General features: G+C 28.7%; 1 protein-coding gene across 5 annotated transcripts in view; it reads right to left on the bottom strand.

The window, feature by feature from the left end:
* Positions 1-5,585: 5,585 nt before the first annotated feature.
* The window catches only part of LOC107449961 (apoptosis-stimulating of p53 protein 2), a 30,083-nt gene continuing 18,098 nt past the window's right edge, over positions 5,586-17,570 (bottom strand). For all 5 annotated transcript variants that reach the window (XM_016065655.4, XM_016065654.4, XM_071178292.2 and 2 more), the window contains 5 exons: positions 15,704-15,900; positions 11,794-11,927; positions 10,640-10,806; positions 8,796-8,995; positions 5,586-6,043 (listed from right to left, as the gene is read on the bottom strand). In XM_016065655.4, the coding sequence (XP_015921141.3) occupies positions 5,987-6,043; positions 8,796-8,995; positions 10,640-10,806; positions 11,794-11,927; positions 15,704-15,900 (755 nt within the window). In that variant the 3' untranslated portion in view covers positions 5,586-5,986. The remainder of the gene's footprint in view (positions 6,044-8,795; positions 8,996-10,639; positions 10,807-11,793; positions 11,928-15,703; positions 15,901-17,570) is intronic.

Below are 17,570 nucleotides of genomic sequence, written 5' to 3'. Positions count from 1 at the left end.
CTCCAGGGCTAACTTGTCCGCAGCACTCTACCAACCACGCCACGCTTCACACGAAGCTCTCGCGAATATTTAGCTTTAAGTACCCTTTTCCGGTAAGTACACAAAACGTACTTTGGTCCTTTGTTGGTCCCCTAATAAGCCTATAAAAAATTTCCTTTTTTACGATTCTTCGGAACAGATAACCTTAATTTATGTCGGAGTTTGAACATTATAGGTTAATATTAAAGGGAGTTAAGGGGGGTGATGTGTGCATGCCTCCAGAGACCATATTTGTCTGTTTTTCTGCCACTATTCGCGATTTAAGACAGAGATATACTTATTTTTATATTTTAAAAAAAATTTATTTTCGGTAAAATATAGAAAAGTGCTTATCATAACTCATTCAATATATTGCTATTGATAAAAAAACGAAATATTTTTCCAGAAACTTTACTTCTTTTTTAAGTGTCATTTTACATAAATAATTTCATATTAACTAACGTATTATAATTGAATATTAATATATTTATAAATGACACTAGGAACCCCTGCGATTCTTCCACGAACCCTAGTGTTCCGGGTATCACTTTTTGGGAACACTCTTGAGATTAGGAGCGTAGAAAACTCACGTTACACACATTGCAACATTAGCACTATTTTTTTTACGTTATTCAGTACATAAGGAACACTTTGTTTAGTGTAGGACTCAAATTAGCTCATTTACAAAACCTTTTTCAGCTTAATAACAAGCTTCTTTTTTTTAGCAATTAAACTTTTCTACTTTTTGGGGGAGGAATTTTGAATAAGCCCTTAATTTCCGAACTAATGAAGGTTCTATTATTCTTCATGATCTTTCTTTACTTTAAAAAAATAAAGTAACGCTAAAGGATAAGATGAAACTAGAATGAAATATTCCAAACAGCTGTGCATTATTATTATTATTATTTTTTATGTAACCAATCTTTCGCTTATGTTGATGTCACAGATTTATCGATCAAACATTTTTTTTTCTTATTTCTTCAGAACCAACAAAAAAAAATTTACCTATAAAAATGTTCTTAGAAATTAGTTATTTGATTAGATAGAATGTTTCCACAAAGCGTGGGAGCTAAGGCATTTGTTTGAGGGGAGAAATGAAAATTTTTGGCTGGGAGTAATTTGTTACGAAGTGGTGACCGGTGAATTGTATTATCATTAGGCGGGTGAAACAGGTAGAAGGGTCAAGTGGAACATGGGAGCAACCTTTAATCAGTAATTAGAATTGGGGTGAGGGGAGGGGGAGGGAGCACAGAAAATCTCATCATATAAAAAAGTGATCAATAAGGAAACCATGAGAACTCATTATTTGTCTGTAAAGTCTTGAATGTGCTAATTACTTTTGGCTAACACAGGGTTCTGTATTTGAAATATTTTCAAATCAAAATTTTGAAATATTAGTTTGATTATTTCACACCCATGTCTTCCGACTTGAAAGCATTTTGAGTACAATATTACTTAAACATTTACCGAGTGCGTAGCCAATTTTTTCAACAAAAAATAAACAGTTTTTAAGTACTTTTTAAGCACTAAAAAACATTTTCAAGCACTTTAAAAAAAATATCATAATTAGAATATGCGCACTAATTATTTTTCTCCCCTTCATATTGTTGAAATTTCTTCATAAACATGTCAACAAAATGCAAAATAATTTTCGAAGTTCATGGTAAAATAACTAGTTTCTGGCAAAGAATTCTTTTCTTGGTTATATTATCCGCCATAGAAACAATTTATGCCCAATTCTAAATATATTCAATATTGAGAAGAAAAAAGTTGGCAGTATTTAGTTGGTCCCCGTGATCAACAAAAGTTCGAGAGATGTTTAAGTTCAATTTCAGAGGGCGGAAAATGAAGTCTGAAATCTCCTGAAAATGCAGCAGGGTTTCTCATGAGAATGCAAGAATCCATCCCACCGAATTCAGCCAGTAGACGCACATGCCAATCCGTAAGTATAGTTTGTTCACCAGGAGTTGGCACTTGGCTCCGCTTGCAGCACGTGGTATTCGACGATATTATTTCACTATTTTTGAGAGAAGGATGTGACCAATCCTGATCAAGGTTGCTACTTTGCTATCGTATGACAAAAATATTTATTTCACAATCTTTATGTACATTTTTTAACATTAAATATTTCGTAAATTTGATATTTCACTCTTTTGAGTGAATAGTCTGTCTGTCCTTTTTGAGACATTTTGTTGGGAAAATAGCAGTTTTTAGGTTTAAGATATATTTAATTAGCCAGAGTAACGAAAAGTATAATAGCAGATGATAAAGTGCAATAAGTGACTGAAAAAGAAATCGCTGTTTGCGCTTGGCGTGCATTAAGGGTTGTCTCAATTTCAATCGCGGAGACGTTTTTCCTCTTACTCCCGCGCTGAAATGAACTCTTCGTCCGAGGAGGTGGAGCCACGTGCCAACTCCTGGTGAACGAACTATAATTTATCAAGCAAGTTAAATGATTGGCACTTTCATACACTACGGATTGATGGTACGCCGAAACAGATTGTGATTGAATACAGTGCGAAAAAGTTGAATAGAACAATGTGAAAACTACGCTTTTTGCATAATTCCTGGTGAAAATCGACATGGTAAAGAAAAAAACTCATTTTGAGAAAGGGATTATAAAGTACTTTTTAAAAACATCCAATGAAAAAAGCATCTTTAAGGCTTTTAAAAAATGAAAATAAGAAACTTTAAGCACTTTTTAAAAACGCTACGCAGTACGCATCCTGATTTAAATTAGTATTAAAATTTTTGCTCTCTCTCTTTTTTTTAACCTTAATTTAAAAGAATTTTAGCCACCACTACATATGAGAATGAATGCATAATTTTAGATAGGAGTGCATGATAATTATGCAATGTTATTTTTTAATAAAATAAAACAAATATTATATACTCTGTAATATACACTGAATATTATAAACTAATATATTGTATACTATGAATACTCTAGTTATTTTATTCTAGTTATAATTATATTTCAATAGTTATTTTACTACCCCTAAAATCTTTCTCAAAAATTTTAAAAGTTAGCATGCGACATTTCGGCCAGGCTTTTTCAACAGAAGGATGTTAGTGTGATTAAGTTCCGATAAAATATATTTGTTTATAAATAATTTTTCAATTCAAATATACTACGAATACAAAAAAATCCACTTTAAAAATTTCAGATGTTCTATAATGATCTCTATCTGATATGGAACTACCGAAGCCTCCTAGTATATATATAATATTGTGAAAAGTGATTGTTCAAATTCGAAATTCACGCATCGTAATATCGCATTAAAAATTGGGTTTTTTAAAATCATGCAGAATTTTGTAGCAATAACAGTTGAAAAGGCGATCGAGAAACAAAATAGACTTTCAATGGAATCTGCGCAAATTGAGCGCATTAAAAAAGTGACGACTCAAATTTAAATTTCAAAATTTTTTAAGAAAAAAAATTCATTGTGTTCAGAAGCTGCCGCGGGCCACAGGTTGTCAACCCAATTAATGCTAAAAAAAAAACATCGCTAAGAGTACAGAAGTCTCCCACTGGTTTCCCTTTCCTGAAAATATTTTCTGTTTTAGCCCTTTCAGACAAAAGAGTTGCCATAGTTGCCTCAGTAATATAACAGAAAATAGTTGCAAAAGTCGCCTGTGACAACCCTGTATCAATACAATTGTTTAGCAACAAGTTTTATTAGAATAGGTGAAATTTAAATACATTGAGTTCAAAACAGAAAGTAAAGTATTTTTTACATCGATTTAGAATGGAAAAAAAAAAATTTTTTTAGTTTCATGCACAAATTTTCTACTTTTTCCAATTTTCTTTAAACAGACATTATATAAGAGCCAGTTGGAGTATTCATACTTAAGTTTTTGATTATAAAAACTAATATGCTATTTGTAATCATGAATTCCATGTGTTTTTTATAGTATACATCTTTTATGTGATTTGTTAATTTAGTAGTATTGATAAAATTAAATTATATTTTAACAGCTCTTTATAAAATTATAAAATTTTGTTTTACTCAACTCATTTACATAAAACATAAATAAACTAGTTATTTAAATTAAGAAATTGATTAAATTTATTTTTTTCCAAGTGCTGTTTTGTAGTTTTCATTATTTTAATCAGGGTGTAAAAATCTTTAAACAAAAAATAAGCACCTTTTAAGCACTCTATACGTTAACAAAATGCAAAATAATTTTCAAAGACTTTACATGATCATGATAAAATAACTAGTTTCTGACAAGGAACTCTTTTCTTGATTATATTAGCCATTATAAAATGATCAAGAGATTTTTCAGTTCGATATCGGAAGGGGGAAAATGAAGTCTGAAACAGAGTATATTTTGCAAAATGGAGCAGAGTTACACATAGTATTTCATCAAACATGTAAAAAACGTTGAATAGAACAATGTGAAAAGCACGCTTTTGCATAATCAGGGTGCGTAGCCAGTTTTTCAATAAAAAAAAATAAGCACCTTTTAAGTACTTTTCAAGTACTCAAAAAATATTTTTAATCACCTTCCAAAAAAATCATAATTGGGATCTGTGCAGTAATAAAAAATAAAAAAATTTCTATCGTTTAAAGTTCTTAATTCATAAACATAAAATCAATAAAATTCAAAAACATTTTTAAAAACTTATCATGATCAAAAACGTAATTATGATGACATAATCACTCTCTGCGAAATATTGCAGAGAAAATTATGAAAATCATGCAGTTTTTGTAATTTTGAACGATAGTCGATAAGGCAAAGAAAAAATCTATGGTTGGTTGGTGTCGTATCCTCTATAGAATCATATTTCATGGTGTGCTTGAATAGTTTTTGTTATTTGTTTGAAAAAATCTATTTTTAAAGGATAGAAAATTAAGAACTTTTTACAAACACCGAATTAAAAAAAAGCACCTTTAAGGGCTTTTAAAAATTGTAAATCAAAAATAAGCACCTTTAAGCACTTTTTAAAAACGCTACGCACCCTGATAATGCAAAGCAAAAAATAGAAATAGTAAAGAGAAGAAAAAAAACGTTTTTGAAAAGGGAAAGTTAACACTTTTTAAAAACACCCAATAAAAAAAGCACCTTAATGGGCTTTTAAATTACAAAAATTGGAAATAAGGTCCTTTAAGCACACTTTAAAAATGCTACGCACCATGAAAACTTAAATAACTAAAACAGGTTAAAAATGCTCTGGAATATTATCTAAGACACACTAAATTAAAAAGAGAAGAAAACCCGAATTTCGAGCACTATGTTAACATATCAAACAGCTTAAAAATAATTTCATTATTTAAACTAGATTACAATTATAAATTGCTTAAAAAACTGAATTAATGCTTTTTTTTCGAAAAAGAGTTTTTTTTAAATTTCTTCCACTTGAGTTGGAAGAAAGCTATTTCTTTCAAAGCAGTTTTTCCACTCCGGAAGAAACTTGCCATTCCTGGTCATAGACAAAACATTATTTAAAACTAAAATAATTTTTCAAGATCAACAACACTTTTAGTAAAATAACTAGACTAAAAACTAAACTAGGAGCAAAGTGATTATTAAAATAAAAAATGATTCACATGAGTCAGAAAGACTTTTAATCTAAAATCTTTATTGACATTTCATGGCAAATAGGCACTTATAACAATGAAGGCAATTTATAAATTTCGATAAAAAATAATTTATTTTCATTCACAAATATAAATAGCCACTAGGTGAGAATATTTTAATATAAATATTGCAATTCTAAAAAAATCATGATTTATTATTCAATGAGTGCAAAAAGGGACGGAAGTAAAACAGCATCTCAAAAAATGGCGTGTAAAAAGCAGTTTTGGCACTTATGGCATGTAAACTTCCAATGACATAGAGGACAATGGGCATGGCACTTGAAAAAGGCACCACAATCTTGAGATTCATCAAAGTGTATCACATGTAGAAGATTCTGTGTATGAAATAAGGTCATCCTTCATAATTAGAAAAAAATATTTTGTTACTCAGCAGCCTTGGCAAGTTCTTGATCCTTCTTGCAAGTCACACGAGGATATAACTGCAAAATAATTTACAATAATTAACAACACAGGGTGTGTAGCCAAATCTTTGAACAAAAATAAATCCTTTTTAAGCACTCAAAAAATATTTCAAGAAATATATGCATTGACAAAATTCAAAATAATTTTCAAAGAATTTACATGATTATGACAAAATAATTAGTTCTTGACTAAGAGCTCTTTTATTGACTATATTAGCCATTATAAAATGATCAAGAGATTTTTCGATTCTATATCAGAGGGTGAAGAGAATAGTACATGAGAGTGCAAGAATCTCCTCAAACCCAGCTCAGTAGATGCACATGCGGCCTCGTAAGTACTACATCAAACATGTACAATTATTGGCACTTTCATATGCTATGGTATGCCGAAATAGATTGTCGAATGAATTGTGAAAACGCTCAATAGAATAATGTGAAAAGCACGTTTTTGCATAATAGGTGTCTAAAATTGGCATGGTAACGAAACAAATCTCATTTTCGAAAAGGGAAAATTAAGCACTTATTAAAAACATCCCATGAAAAAAACACTTTGAAAAGCTTTTAAAAAACGAAAATCGAAAATAAGCACCTTTAAGCACTTTTTAAAAACGCTATGCATCATGCAACATAATAATAAAAGGATTCATTTTTATTTTGTAAAAATAATCATAAGATTTAGTAATGAAATCATGGGATTTTACATTAAGCATTGCATTAGGCTACAATTATTAAGCATTATTACATACTTAAATTAAGATTTAAGCAACCAAATAAGTAAAAACTAATTTTTTTTCATTGACTTCCCGTAGTTAATTTAATTTTTCATAAAAAATTTGAGAATTTTTTAGTAAATTAGATGAAACATATAAGGAAACTAATTAGCAGTTAAGAACAAATAAATTGATTCACATGTGGAAACATTAAGGTAAGGTTTGTGCAGAAAGTGAAAAAAAATGCTCAATAGATAGATAATAAAAGGGCTGTTAAAAAAAATCTGATTTTATTAGCCATTTTAAAAAGATGTTTTCTAATTTTGAGACGAAAAAGGAAAAGTTACTAAGTTGGCACCCTTATTTTACAAAACCAAAACATATATTGCTTTATATATTTTTAGAGTAGAATTGCAAAAATATACTAACTCCAGCAGAGCTGCCACTAAAATTTGGAAGAAAAAAATTCCCTGTATATATTATACATAATATGTTAAAAGGAAACGCAACAATTACTGTGCTCTTGTGTGAGCTATATTGGGCTAACTAAATCTATTAGTTTTAATTCCTATAAAAACTTAAGAGAAAAAAAAGGAACATACTTAAATAATGCTATAGTAAATGAAATAGTTTAGTATAGCTGAAATATCATGCTTAAATATCCCAAAGATTACGCTTTCATTGATATTTTCAAAACATGAAATTCTAAATAAATTACATGCAGCATAATTTAAATAAATAATTATGCATAAGTTTACTTTTATCTCTAAACACATTTATTATTCTACTAGAAAAAATATTTACAAATGAAAGAGATGCCAAGCATAAATTTGAGTTCTAATATTTCTAAATAAAATATAAAAATCTTTTTATACAAGGATAAATGTAACCAATAATTTCTTGAAAATTTGGACACCTGATTTCTGGAAACTTTCAGATCGCGTTTACCGAAAACTCCGGAAGTCCGGATTTTTTTTCGGAGCACAATCATCTCTGTTCCCAGTTCGTATAGAAAAAATCAAATTTCCCTGCCTTTTCCATGTTATTTTAGGTGATTTTTAAATTCCCTGTATTTTTCAAGTTTTCCCTGTTCTCCCAAGGAAGTGACAACCCTGTCCAGTTATGTATCTATACATACCTGCCCACATTGGAGAAATAAAATAACGGAGATTTTACTACTGACATTTTTTAGGCCAACGCGTAAAGTTTTGATACATCATGCATAGTCATGCAAGCCAAAAAGAGAAATTCAAAATTGGAAATAATATAAGCACTTACATTTAGGGTAATTACATTTACAAGTAAAAAATATGAATATAAACCTTAAAAAAAAAATTATAACTATTATATATAATCACTTAAACAATTTTATTTTATAACCGCTGTTGAACAACCAACCAAATTTAAGGTTCACAACTACTTATGTTCAACTCTGTAGTCTTGTAATTTTGAACCCAATCCAGAAGACAAGGGAACTTCTGGATCAAGTATTGGGAAAAATTTGCCTTCGTGGAGGATTTTGATGGATTTACTCTGATTTGTGCTACATAGAGAGGAAATCTACTAAGACCTCCCACGGTTAGCCTGGTGGCAAGGGGACTCTAACCCATGATTCATCTACCACTGAGGATATTTTATGTCAGCACTATGGTCGGTGCATGCCCGGTGTAAAATTTGTATAGACTAGCCATTGCTGGGATTCGAACCCAGTTCACCACATTGGAAGACAAAATCTCTATCCTTTGAGCCACCACTCAACATACTGCAATACTGGCAATACCTGTTGAGGAATAAGATAAGTATTTTTGCCACTAGCGAATATTTTATCGCCAAATTTTATTTTTTTATAAATTCCAACAAATACGGAGAAATTCGAGAATGTACGGGTAATCAGGAGATAGTAGTAAATCATAGGAAACTTTGTTAAAAAACAGAAGGCTTTGCAGGTTATGTTAGGCTATACCTAATTATGTTAGGAGAATACAGATAATTTGGAAATATTTTTCTAAGATATATACTTAATTAAGATATGTAAATTATAAAGAATAGGGAATACTCACTCCTAAGAGATTACGAGGTACATAACCTTCTTCATCTAAGAAACGAGACCACCACCATTCACTCTCCTCGTCATCCCCCTTCCTCAAAACAGTAAGCATGTCTCCATCTCGAAAACTCAGTTCATCCGCATTTTGAACTTCATAATCATACACAGCGTACACAACACTGTTATTCATAACTCCAAGGTTTTCCTGTAAACCTAAAAGCAAAAAGGCAATATATTACAAACAGGAAAGTTTCTCTCCCAGTGGAAAAACAATCGCAGAATTGAAAATAATAATAATAATCTGCCCTGGTATAGTTGATATTAAAAATCTTCAAATATAATGGGAATATTTCAGTCTAACCTTTTAAAATACTGATTACAAACATATTTTATAACTAAAAATTTTTTTTCTGAATTCTTTGTCTGAAAACATCAGGAATCATATTCATTTTGAAATATTGACTATGCATAATTTATATATATCGCTTGTTGTATTTTAACAAAACCTGAAAGGTTTACAATCCAAATACATTCTACAATAAGTGTAATGTATATGTATATTACACGTAATTTGTTTTACAGATAATTTATTATAATTCAGCAATATATTTTTTAGGAATATTAACTTTATTGCTTGCTTTGTATTTAGTTCATGTATATTAAATTTTTGCTAGCAAAAATCAGATTACCGAAATATAAAATACTTCTTACAATTTTGTATAAAAAGTTACAAAGTTAAATTTATAAAATAATAAGGTGATGGTTTCAAAGAACAAAGAAAATTTAGTATGATTACTGATAAAAAGTAAAAAAAATCTTCTCAGATATAAAGATGGATTTTTTTTAAAGTGGTCGCATTCTGTAAGAAAACAATGCATTTTTCTGGACGGGGTCTACCTTGGCAAATTTTGAAACTTAAGGAAATTAAACTAATAAATAAACAAATTAACATATAGTTTGTGTTAAGTAAGAACTACCCTAGCCATTCATTTAGACTCTTCGTGGTGACTATGGAAATGAGGTATAACCATTTCAAGCAGAGGTGTGGGATTATTGTTTAGGACAGATTTCGACTCGGGTCAACGAAAGAAAGGCAATATTTTTCTTCTGTCTACTGTGTTAGCCCTAGAGTAAAGAGTGCTATTCTTGCTTCCATAGCAGCAGACGACCTCAGACTTTGTGGCGGGGGGAGTTCTTACTTTAGACAAACTATACAAAGTTACTTGTGTTAAATTTAAATAACAAGAAAATATTTTTTTATCAACATTAAGTTGATATGGCATAAGGAATTAACAATTATTTTAAAATAAACTGTATATTATAATTTTTTTAGCGATAAAATTTTTTGTATTAGAACAACAATTTTCCCAGGGCTGTCTGAACCTAGTTCACATCTTTTCTGGGAGAAAACAAGACACCAACCCAGTAACGGGTGCGCAGTCAGATTTTTCAACAAAAAATAAGCACCTTTTAAGTACGTTTTAAGCATTAAAAAAATATTTTTTATCACTTTCCAAAAGGAAATCAGATTAGGATGTGTGCAGGAATAAAAGTTATATTTTTCTATCGTTTAAAGTTCTTAATTTATAAATATAAAATCAGTAAAATTCAAAAACTTTACATAATCACAGTAAAGTAACTAGTTTCTGATAAATATTACAGAGAAAATTGTGAAAATCATGCATTTTGTGTAATTTAGAACGACAATCAACAAAGTAAAGAAAAAAAATCTCTTAAAAGATAGAAAATTAAGCACTTTTTACAAACCCTGAATAAAAAAGGCACCCTTAAGGGCCTTTAAAAACGTAGATCAAAAATAAGCACTTTTTAAAAATGCTATGATGCCGAAATACTTACTGTAGAGGTATTCAGAGCATCCATCGAACCCTTCCTCATCCTCTTCACATTTCTCAGCAGCTGTTTCATGATCACTCAAGGTAGTTGCAAAGATGCAAGCACCCCTTTCCACTAGAAATTTCACCATAGGTAAATTATTGCAAGAGGCGGCACAGTGAAGAGGAGTCCTGCAATATTACGTAACAATAAAGTAAAAGCACACTTCAGATGAAATTATCACCTTAATAAGTAAATATTCATTTTAAACGTTAGCAATATAAAGACTTAAAAAATGAAATAAACGTATTTACCTCTTATTCTTTTAGTTTGAACAACTATTTTGAATGAACATGCAAATCTAGGTTGCTTTGTTTACAGATTGGAGAGTGAATTAAGTTGCATTGCACTTTATGAAACGCAGATTGCGCATACGACAGAAATGATTGAACAAGTTTCTGAATCGTAACTTTACGCACACAAAAAAAATTTATGCAGTGAAATACCTTTTTAACACCATTGATAAGTCGAGAAGTTGCAAATAAAAGGGAGTATGATAAATAAATGGTAAACAAAAAGGACTTTTTTATTTATTCTTTTTTTCTTTAAAGAGCATAGCAAGATGTAAAAAAACAGCTAAAGAAATTCTCTTTTCTAGTGAAGAAAGACTGCGATTGCAACACATTGTTTTACAAAATAAAGAGGTTACAACAGTAAGAAGGGAAACAACATTCCTTTTCCATTTCCATATTACATCAGAAATAAATAAAAATGCCTTCAATTAAAACATTTATCATATCCATTACTCAATCAAAGAACAGAAAACATGTTTCTCTAAAATATATTTTCGAAAAGTGAAAGGACAAAATAACTCATTTTTTCATTAGCGATTTGATGGTTATTTGGAAATTAGTCATAAAATCAAAGTTCTTGAAATATGCAGTACATGTTATATTGAGCATTCACTGTATATTTAAATAAGTTTGGAAGTTACAAAGGAGCATTATCTTTTCAGTGTAAAATATGATTTCAAAGTTTCATCGTTATTTTAAATGCTTACAAAATTCAGGAAAACATTATTTATAGCAAAAATATTAAATAATGAAGATTCTTCAAAAGAAATTATTTTTAGTTCAACTCAGTACCTGCCTTAATGCGAAAAGTAAAGAATTGCTTACCATCCGTCACTATCTTGAGCATTTACATCGCATCCAAATTCGACAAGGAAAGTAACAACATCGATGTGACCAGCACAAATAGCATTATGAAGAGCTGTGATTCCTTCATCATTAGCAGCGCTTGGATTAGGGACCTGAAGGTCAACAAAACACCTCATTAATATTTACATAACATGAAAACATGTTTAACTTAAATACTGATATTATTCCTTATACAGTAAAACCTCACTACAACAATATTTTGGGGACCAAATAAATATACTGTTGCAGAGGGATATATTATTATATCAAGGGCCTACATACTTTGGGGACACAAAAAAAATTTTTAATTTTAATGTTTTATATGTATTAACTATATATCTTTTTATGTATTAACTATAAATATACTTATATATTATAAAAATTTAATTTGCAAAGTGGTAATTATGGTTAAATATGAAATCAGACAGGAATGTTACATCTGTGACTTCTTGAGAGATAAGGGAAGCAATTCTAAGAATAGAATGGAAGGTCTTGGGGTGGTCAATGTACATCAAGGATAGGATATTGAAATCTGAATACAAATCTTGAATCTTTCACTGCAGTGAAAAGAAATAAGATAAGTACATAATCAGCAGTGAGCTTACTCTTGTCAGAAAAGACAGAAAAAAAATGACTAAGTATGATAAAATAAGTTGCTTTTTTTACATTATTTAAAAACCAATAATAAATGGAGAAAATCAGGTTGAAATTTTTTTTAAAAAAATCGTTTTAGAGGGGTTTATTGCTTCAAAAAATATCACAATATTGAGAGGTAGATAACATTAATTCATATGCAAGTTTGTCTGAACCACGAAACATTATTGTAATAGAGGGAGTTGTTGTATCGAATATAGTTGTAGCAACAGTTCGCTGTATTTTAATTCATTTGTCTTTTGCATAAATGTTAATTCATAACTCCTAAAGTACTTACCTTATCTTTGGTAAATATTCTAAATATTATATATTAAGAGTTGTCACAACCACAACAGAGATTGATATTTCGCTCCCATTTTTTTCCCTTAACATTTTTCAACCATACCCATTTCAACCATTTATAATGCCTTTCTCTTCCCAAACATTCTCCCATGGGGACTAATAGTCATAACCCCCCACACAAAGTCATAAGGTTTGTTGAATCAAAAGTATGAAAGTAGAGATTTAGGTACTTCTACTATCTAAAAAACACCTGCTAAAAAATGTTATGTGATTGTGATACCCTTTAAGAATACGCCATACTGTGGAAGAGAATTTTCATCACAAACTATCTTTCTCCTTTATTACTAATTAAAAATTCAAAAGAAAGAAAAAGTGAGTTCAGGCAAGTCTAGAGTAAGTCACGAAGTTTCAATAGCTGGGGGAAAAATTCCTAACATCAAAATGCAAACAAATTATTCGAAGATAACTTAGAAATTCCAAAATTCTAAGTTATCTTCTAATAATTTATTCTTATTTTGATATTTTAAAATTTCTTCTCAGTATTTAAAACTTCATGGCTTTTTCTAAGTTTATCTGAGCTCACTTTTTCTGCACTTTAAGTTAGTTATGGAGGTGAAAAAAAATTAGAAACGAAAAGTTTCTCCCGTGGAATAGTATCCACTTAGGAGGGACATTTCCCAGAATCTTACAAACAAAAAATGAAAGGTGTCAGTCATGGCCATGTTAGTGTTACCCAAAACAAGGGACAAAAAAGCCATTCATACCTAAAAATTACCTATTTCAAGTGTTAAACTTTAATAATATATATTAATATTATTAATGTATCTCATTTATGATAGATAAAAGCTAATATGGTACTACAGAACAATCTGTATATGGTCTTAATGTATTTCACACTCAATCAACAAATTCTGAGATAAGTTCAAGAAATACTATCCAGAACAGGCTATCATTTTTTAAAGTAATAATAATAACTTTGTTTGCTAATTAAATTTATATACTTATAAGTTCAAGTATCGTATAGTGCTAAAAGATTTTTAAAAAAAATCAGATAAAAAAAGGGTTTAAACAGCAATTAATTAAAAATAAAACTAAAATAAAGCCAGAGTTTTAACTGTTAAAACACTATGTGAAATGAAGACAATATCAAATACAATAACTCTATATCAGCTTATATTACATTCATATAATAGAAGAACATTTAAAATTTTTAATAAAATTTGATAGAACAATATTAATGATGAAACTAACAACTTAAATATCTAAAAAAGGTTAAAAGTGTTCTAGAATATAACCTAAGACACACTAAATTAAAAAAGAAAAAAAGAAAAGCAGAATTTTTTGCAAATAAAAAGTTCTATATAATACTGAACAGAAAACAAAACCTTAATCTTTATTTATTATTAGTTTAACAGGCATCAAAAAGTTTTCATGATTGAAAATTAATACAACATTATTGTTCACATCTAGATTTTTTTTCCCACTCTAGATAAGTGGCTTTGAAGAGGCTTTTATTTTATTTATTTCAAATCCATATTAATAAATAAAATAAAAAATTCAGATAAATAGGTCACTAAACCAAAGAGAGCTAAAAAAAAATAAAGAGTTTCGTCTTTTCTCAAAATAATAATAGACTTCAATAAAGAAAGATTTGGAAGAGTTTAAAAAATAAATAAAAATTAAATTAAACTAAGAGGTTTCCAACAATCTTTAAATTTTTTTAGTAGTACTTGAATAATTTACATTGAACATTATTCATTTAATACATTAATTATTTATTCATTAAAATTTATATATTAATTTGTTTTGTGCTTAAAAAATTTAAATTTTAAATTTAAAGTTATCTTTAACACTTAAAAGGATTTTAAAAAATAGTAACGATACAAAATATTTCATCTAAAAAAGTGAGGTTTCAAGGAGAACTAAGTTCTTTTTGCTAGAACCATTTAATTCTCATTCATATAAAGAAACAATGCTCATGACAACAGGTCACTATATAAATCAAAAGAAACTAAAAAAGTTATACTCTTAAAGAAATTAAATATAAACTGAAATGAAAAAAAAATATTTCCTAGAGTAATACTGTTATTTATTTGGAAACGAGTCTAATGTGTAATTTTTTTAGAATAACGCAACAAGTATGAGCTATAAAATGACACAGATAAAATTTAACTGAAATAAACAAAACTGGTCCTTTTTGATACTGTAGGGAAAAAAAATACATTTTTCATAAATTGATAAAGAAATTAGGCTATTCAACATATGTATTTCGTTTAACCCTTTAACTGTCATGCCTGAAATAATCTATGTAGTTATCATTTATGCACAGAAATGGTGTTTTAAAATGTCACGCCCAAGTATTACTTGGGGTAATGTTTTTTGAGTTCATCGTTTCGTTACTTCCAAATATACATCGGGAGAAGTTTATTTCGGCTTCATCTCTTCGTCAAACCCGAATCTATCTTGGAAAAAGTTAATTTAGATGCAATTTCAAACAATAGATGGTAGCACTTTATTGAGGGTTTTAAGGGATAGAGGTTGATGTTCAACAAGCACAGCATTTTTTGATCAAAGTGGCATCCAGTTCTCTGAAACATTACATAGATGATTTATTTTTTTAGAAATATTTTTTTTTTAATTTTTAGAAAACAATGCTCCACTAGAAACAAACTTTACCACTACCACGCCGAGTGGCAACCACCTCAGCAAATATGCAGTGGCTACAAAGCCTTAAAATTTTATGCATGTAATTCAAAATATTAATTTTTAACCACTAAGCATATTTTATTTTGTAATTATTTTAATAATTTGATTTACAAATTTGTAAGTAAAAAAAAAAATTTAACACTTGATTTTTGAAAATAAAAAAAATTTACAATTTCTATACCCAAATCATCAAAATAACTTGAAAGTTGAAAGGTTAGAAAAATAATCAAAAATCAGTGATTATTACTTCAGCTGCAGTCTTCTTTACTAATTCTAATTCTCCTTCAAGAGCAGCATCTAGAAGCAATGCTAGTGGATCAAAGCTAACTCTTCGACAGTTGCGGACGGAATTTTCACCTTTTAGATTTCCTTTTCTTATTCTTCTCAATACTGCACTTTGATATACTTCTTCACCAACTTCAGAATCAGTCACCTCGGATAATTCTAAAGATAATAAAAAAAGGTAATTGATTAATAAAATAATGAAATGAATATGATATTAAAATAATTATATGCAAAAGAAACAATATATTTTCTTCCTAGCCTTAACTTGCTATGTTTTTATGGTGCCCAAGCCATTTTTTGTGACAAAAGAAATTTAGAGATAAAGATATTTAGAACTTGGATTTTCAAAGCATGTAATTAAAACATTTAAATATGAATATTTTGCCAAAGTAACAATTAAGTTTGTAACATTGAAACTAAATAGTACTCTGTTACATTTGATTAATGTTTTATGGACATTTTTTAACACATATTTTTTTTTTTTACTTACATGAGAAATAGTGGTTAGGTAAAAATTCCAACAAAGCATCTTTCCTTCCTCAAATTGGATTTAGTTTATTATGGTTGGCAAAACACAGAATACAAAACATCCAATCATAAGAAGAATTTACCTAATAACCATACAATTTAAAAAAGAGATATAATTGCATGGATCCTCACAGCGGTTTCAGGTTACAAAAAAAATTCACAAAAACAACTTTGTTTTTCAAAAAGTTAAAATGCAAGGAGAAAAATGCTCATCAGTTCCTAAAAATTAATTTATATCAAAATTAAAGCTTCCTGAATAATAACAACAAAAAAAAACAATGATTAATGCAAGGAGAAAAATGCTCATCAGTTCCCAAAAATTAATTTATATTAAAATTAAAGCTTCCTGAATAATAACAACAAAAAAAAAAACAATGATTAATGCAAGGAGAAAAATGCTCATCAGTTCCTAAAAATTAATTTATTTTAAAATTAAAGCTTCCTGAATAATAACAACAACAAAAAAAACAATGATTAATGCAAGGAGGAAAATGCTCATCAGTTCCTAAAAATTAATTTATATCAAAATTAAAGCTTCCTGAATAATAACAAAAAAAAAAAAACAATGATTAATGCAAGGAGAAAAATGCTCATCAGTTCCTAAAAATTAATTTATTTTAAAATTAAAGCTTCCTGAATAATAACAACAAAAAAAAAACAATGATTAATGCAAGGAGAAAAATGCTCATCAGTTCCTAAAAATTAATTTATTTTAAAATTAAAGCTTCCTGGATAATAACAACAACAAAAAAAACAATGATTAATGCAAGGAGAAAAATGCTCATCAGTTCCTAAAAATTAATTTATTTTAAAATTAAAGCTTCCTGGATAATAACAACAACAAAAAAAACAATGATTAATGCAAGGAGAAAAATGCTCATCAGTTCCTAAAAATTAATTTATATTAAAATTAAAGCTTCCTGAATAATAACAACAAAAAAAAAACAATGATTAATGCAAGGAGAAAAATGCTCATCAGTTCCTAAAAATTAATTTATTTTAAAATTAAAGCTTCCTGAATAATAACAACAAAAAAAAAACAATGATTAATGCAAGGAGAAAAATGCTCATCAGTTCCTAAAAATTAATTTATTTTAAAATTAAAGCTTCCTGAATAATAACAACAAAAAAAAACAATGATTAATGCAAGGAGAAAAATGCTCCTAAAAATTTATTTATTTCAAAATTAAAGCTTCCTGAATAATAACAAAAAAAAAAAAAAAAAAAAATGATTTTAAAAAAGTTAATGGCAAACCACGTAAAAATATTAATTAGCTCTACCTAAGTGTAACAAAAAACAA

Source organism: Parasteatoda tepidariorum, chromosome 6 (assembly GCF_982258835.1).
Source record: "Parasteatoda tepidariorum strain Cologne lab strain chromosome 6, Ptep-v5.0, whole genome shotgun sequence".
Taxonomy (NCBI): Eukaryota; Metazoa; Arthropoda; class Arachnida; order Araneae; family Theridiidae; genus Parasteatoda; species Parasteatoda tepidariorum.
This window is presented reverse-complemented; position numbering and strand designations above follow the sequence as displayed.